The following is a 5259-nucleotide window of genomic DNA, read 5'->3' as shown; positions in this document are numbered from 1 at the left end:
CCAGTCCCCTGATCATCTTTGTGGCCCTCCTCTGGACCCTCTCCAGCAGCTCCCTGTCTTTTTTGTACTGGGGGCTCCAGACCTGGATGCAGTACTCCAGATGGGGCCTTACAAGAGCAGAATAGAGAGGAACAATCACCTCTCTGTCCTTGCTGGCCAACCCGCTTTTGATGGAGCCCAGGATACCATTTGCCTTTTGAGCCGCAAGGTCACACTGCTGGCTCATGTTAAGTTTTTCATCTATCAAGACCCCCAGGTCCTTCTCTGCAGGGCTGCTCTCAAGGACCGCTCCTTCCAGTCTGTGTGGATGCCTGGGATTCCTCCAGCCCAAGTGCAAGACTCTGCACTTTGCTGTGTTGAACCTCATCAGGTTCACCTGGGCCCACCTTTCTAGCCTCTCAAGGTCTCTCTCAATGGCATCCCTTCCTTCAACTATGTCAACCGCACCATTCAGCTTGGTGTCATCAGCAAACTTGCTGAGGGTGCACTCGACTCCCTCATCAATGTCATTGATAAAGATGTTAAAGAGCACAACATCTTTATCACAGATGATTTTTTAACATTTGCTTATGAATTTTAAATTGAGTAATCCTGCTGTTAAAAAAAAGTTTTAAATGTCTATAGCATTTGTTTGGGCTTTTCTTTTCTTTTCTTTGGAGAGGGTGAGGCTGACAATGCGGCATCAACTTTAGAAAATGTGTTTAGACAAAAATGTATTTCCAAGCCTTCTGGCAATACGCTCTGGAACCAGTGAATGCTGGTTAATATAATCTGTAACAGCTCTTAAATCGTCAGTACTATTGACTAGAAGGTAAATTTGAAAATAAATTAAATAATCTTCTTGACCATAATAAATTTCAATACATAACTCCATTAAAGGAGATATCTGCTTCTGAGAATTACAGAACTCCTCTAAGTTCATGTAATAAATTAAAAGAAAACCAATAGTAAAAGAAAAAGAGGATTTATTTACACAGAGTATATAGACAATAAAGCAAAATAATAATAATAATAATGACAATGAATCATTAAATTCAAATTCATTCTAAGCAAATACGAAGATAATTCAGTTTATTCATGTACTGCCTAAATACCTCTACACTTCATGGAAGTCTGATATAGTTAACCTCAAATACATTTTTATTACTGCAACGATGTCTTTAACGTTTTTGTAATAAATGAATATCCAGAAGCTATTGTTAACATTGAAGTAGGCCTACCTTGAACAGTTGATGCAGTCTACAATCCCAATAAAAGATTTATCATCATTTTCAAAGAAATACTGAGTTTGCTCAGTGATACAACTTGTTTTAGGCAGAGCAGTAGAAAAATCATCGTCTTCCATATCAGCTGCCAGAAAGAGGAACAAAAATAAATAAATAAAGACATTTTAAAAGATGTAGACAAAATGAGGAGATCCAAAATATGGCCCCCAACCTAGTTTCTTACCTTCTAGTTCACTCAAAGTTGACTCTCTAATATTCTCTTGACTTACCTGCCTCAAGGAAACGTGGGAAAGTCAAGCTCAAAAACAGCTGCTGTAAGATAGACCTGAACACAGAAAGATAATGTGTATTTGTTAAAGGTTTTTTTGTTTGTTTGTTTTTGTATTTGTTCTGCCCTTAAAAACTACTCAAACAAGAACAAGTAATAGCAGAATCATCACAGCTAATTATGCTTTTGTCAGCTATTAACATTGCTTGTATACACTTCACAGTCGATTCTTTTTCTTTTCACTTTCTTCCATGTCTTCTTTCACACTAATCTTTTACTTCATTGTTGAGATTTGCTATCAGGTGTGCACATAACTTATGTAAAGGAAATGTTAACATGCCATCCCTGTCTTCCTTTTATCTCTCTGCAGGAGGTGGAAGAAGCATGGTAGTGCTCTTTCCTCCAGCACTCAAACCAACCAGAACTCCTTCAGAACACACTCAGGGAAAATACTCCTGAATTAGATACTTTACACTGATTAAGGCTCATTAAATTATCAGGAAATTAACTGGTGTATTACAAGTATATTACAAAAATTATGACTTTAACAATTGACTTTTAAAATCATCTCTGTTCCTGCTCTTGAGGTACGGAATGTATTTTCTTCCTAGATGCTGGCAAAACACTTAAAGCAATTCATATACTTCAAAATTATTTTTCGTTGCTTATGATCACATTTTTCTTATGTCATTTACTTGAAGCAAGTACTGGCTTGCCACATAGTCAGCTCACTTCTCTTCTACTGACCTTCCAAAATAGGAATAGCTATATTCACATTCCCTGACTCTCTGCCTCTGTTTAAACCTTGAAGCTGTACCTTCTTATGGTCTTGTTTTAGGTTTGTTTCTAACTATGATGCAGTGAGCAGTTCCAATCTCTCCTCACCACATCTGACTGTTATGCAGAGAGGAGAGACTGCATAACTTTACTCAAGGGTCTTTTCCTTTTCTCCTAAGCCAGTGTGGTCTACGCGTACCAAAACTGAATCTGCCTGCCATCATTCTACTCAAGTCAGTGCTTGAAGGGGATCTGGATTCACTCCCATACCTTTGTGCCTTCAATTATCATCAGATGGAGGGTGCACCAATCACCATGGATGGGAAGAAACCTACTGCAATTCAACAGTGATTGGAATTTGCTAACTGAAAGTCCAGCCCCTTATAAACAGCCCTTTATAAGCTTACCACAGAATTTACTGAGAACGAATGAAACCAGCAGCCTGGGAAAGCTGTAGATTCTAAGTTAAAAGAGCATGAAGGAGAAACAATAAGCACTCTCTTAATGCTGATATATCCCATATCAATTTCTGAAAACTATTATTCACTCTTTTATCCCACATTTTTTCCAGAAATATTATAGTTTTCCTCAGCCTGCTTCTCTTATTTCTCAGCATTTGCTTTTGCCAGGTGCCTCATTTAATCCATTTTTTGTCAGCCCTTTTCACTCTGCTTACTTAATGTCCTTCTCTGCCTGCTCATGACCTAGATTCCATTAAAATTATGTTCACAGAAAGAACTATCATGTGGTACTTTCAAGTTAAACAGCATGCAAAATAAACCTCAGGTTTAAATTGAGTCCAGACCACAGAGTCTGATTTGAACACTGACAAACTAAAGTTTCTGTGTTTGAGAAGAGCTCAAGTTTCTCTTCTGGATTATTGCCCATCTCTGGTTTTTGATGTTTGCTGTTGTTCAAGAAAACCAAGATTTTAGCTGTTGCTATTATCAAAATGTAACCAACAATAAAAAACAATGTACAATCTTCACAGAGAACACTACATTTGTTCATCTACTATATTTTTTAACTTGTAACTTCATCAAGTAGGCAATTTATTCCAGTGTGATAATTACTATAAAAAAAAATAAGCATCATGAAACTTCAGAAAAGTGAAGAGACAGTCTCCAGTAGTGCAATTCACATCTGTGTAAAAGTATTACATCAGCCCCAATAGCTTACTCCAGCTTGGTGTTAGGTAAGTAGCCAATAGGGATTTCTATCTACATGGTTTTGAAATAGTAAAATCATTTCTGTGGCCATTATTAATTACACATAAAGAAATCAAAAGAAAATAAAGCTCCTAAATGGATCTTTGGTTTTAAGATTATTGTGATGTGGTAGATAAACCTAATTACTGGTGTAATTCTACCTTTCCAAAGGTCAATCAGAAAATATCAGAACAGTTTCAAATATAAGAATTTCCCCCCCCACTATAAAAAATGCTACAAGAGTAGAGAATTATCAAAAATGCTTTAGATTTCTTTTTTTTTTCTTTCATTATATAGTTCAGTAGTCCTTTTCACATCACTTCAAAGAACCAAATTATACATATAATTTAAAAAATTAGCTGGCATGTATAAACAAACAACACTGATTATCCTGCGGTCTGAAGCACATTTTGCATCCTTATATTTCACTGTAGAGAAGTATTAAATATTTTCATAAAATGATTCACTGAAGAACAAAAATTGATTTTCTTAAGACTGTGCAATATTTCCAAATATAGTTTAATAGGACCATACTATGGTTTGGGAAGCGATCTTAAAGACCATCTCATTCCTCCCCATACCTCCATGGGCAGGGATACCTTCAGTAGTTCTGGTTGTCTAGAGCCCCGTGCAGACTGTTCTGGAACACTTCCAGTAATGGGAAACCCTTTTCAGTGTCTCACCACCTTCATATTGAAGAATTTTTCTTTATATTTAATTTAGACTTAACCTCTTATAGATTACATTAGCCCTTGTTCTATCACTACACCTCCCTAATAAAGAGTCTCTCCCTGTTGTTCCCCTTCACAGCTCTCAATCAGACTTAGACTGTTAATCCCAATTTATTTGCTGAAGCTGACTTTTTAGAGTTAGAACATACAGACACAAAACATGGCAAGAGTGGTTTGGAATTTGATTGCTGACACATCACTTGACAGTTCAAAGAGATTTGGAGACATAATCAAGAACTTTCACCGTGAGAAATGATCATAAAGTAAGGGTTCCAAAAAAATTTACTGGGGAAAAAGATAAAAAATAAAAGACTAATTGTCTTAACCTCCTACATGCTTGTACTTACCAGGCAGCTGCAGAAGCCCACCATCCTAGATGCAAAATATCTGCTATTGTAGGCTGGGAAAAAGGAACAAGATTGTTATTTACATAAACAATTGCACACTTTTGAAGAATGTCAGTTGCCTCATAAGGTACTACTGACCACATAAGCTGAACGAAGTCCAGCTCCTTGCTTTGGTTCTTCTTCAGGATCACAGACTGATTGATAGTCATACGACTTGTTGAAGGCATACAGAGACATGTTAATTAAGTTTCTCATCAAGCCAGGGTCAATTTCACCAAAGAATCTTCCAATCTGATGAAGAAGAATGTATAGAGATAAGTTAAAGTATTACCAAGTAGTTTTTGTACAGAAAAGTAAACAATGCCGTTACTTTGTTTTATTTTCTCTAGGGAGACTCATTTAATTGTGCCATCTATGATTTTACTTCTGCTTGAAAATAACTGCTTCAATAGCTTGATTGAGAATTCAAGTTAGGAAGTTATCATTAAATACACTACTACTAAATGAGACTACCACAGAAAGAAGAGGAAGCCATGTGAATGCCATTCTACTTGCCCTCTTCACCAGTTTTATTCATCCATCAGTAGACCTATCATTCTAAAGGCAGAGCACAAATAACACTGCAGAAGTGAAGGACCTTAAATAAATAAAATTGTGAGTAATACTAACAAAATAACTGGAATTCCTCGTTTTTTTTTTTTT

General features: G+C 36.4%; 1 protein-coding gene across 1 annotated transcript; it reads right to left on the bottom strand.

Moving 5' to 3' along the window:
- Positions 1–1201: 1201 nt before the first annotated feature.
- On the bottom strand, positions 1202–4879 carry LOC104917538 (voltage-dependent calcium channel subunit alpha-2/delta-1-like). Its single transcript, XM_010728909.2, has 4 exons — positions 4696–4879; positions 4558–4610; positions 1496–1551; positions 1202–1350 (listed from the first exon to the last, which is right to left on the bottom strand). The coding sequence occupies exons 1-4, from the start codon at positions 4810–4812 to the stop codon at positions 1217–1219; spliced, it is 360 nt and encodes a 119-aa protein (XP_010727211.1). The 5' UTR covers positions 4813–4879; the 3' UTR covers positions 1202–1216.
- Between the last annotated feature and the right edge of the window lie 380 nt (positions 4880–5259).

The sequence above is a fragment of the Meleagris gallopavo genome, chromosome 1 (assembly GCF_000146605.3).
Source record: "Meleagris gallopavo isolate NT-WF06-2002-E0010 breed Aviagen turkey brand Nicholas breeding stock chromosome 1, Turkey_5.1, whole genome shotgun sequence".
NCBI classification, from domain to species: Eukaryota; Metazoa; Chordata; class Aves; order Galliformes; family Phasianidae; genus Meleagris; species Meleagris gallopavo.
The sequence above is the reverse complement of the archived record's forward strand: the minus strand, read 5'-3'. Positions and strand labels throughout refer to the sequence as shown.

Coding starts and splice junctions, on each gene's coding strand:
- LOC104917538 (XM_010728909.2), bottom strand. CDS start 4,812: ATGAGAAACTTAATTAACATGTCTCTGTATGCCTTCAACAAGTCGTAT. Junction 4,611..4,695: donor GACTTCGTTCAGCTTATGTG/GTCAGTAGTACC, acceptor CCTTTTTCCCAG/CCTACAATAGCAGATATTTT. Junction 1,351..1,495: donor CCCACGTTTCCTTGAGGCAG/GTAAGTCAAGAG, acceptor TCTTTCTGGCAG/CTGATATGGAAGACGATGAT.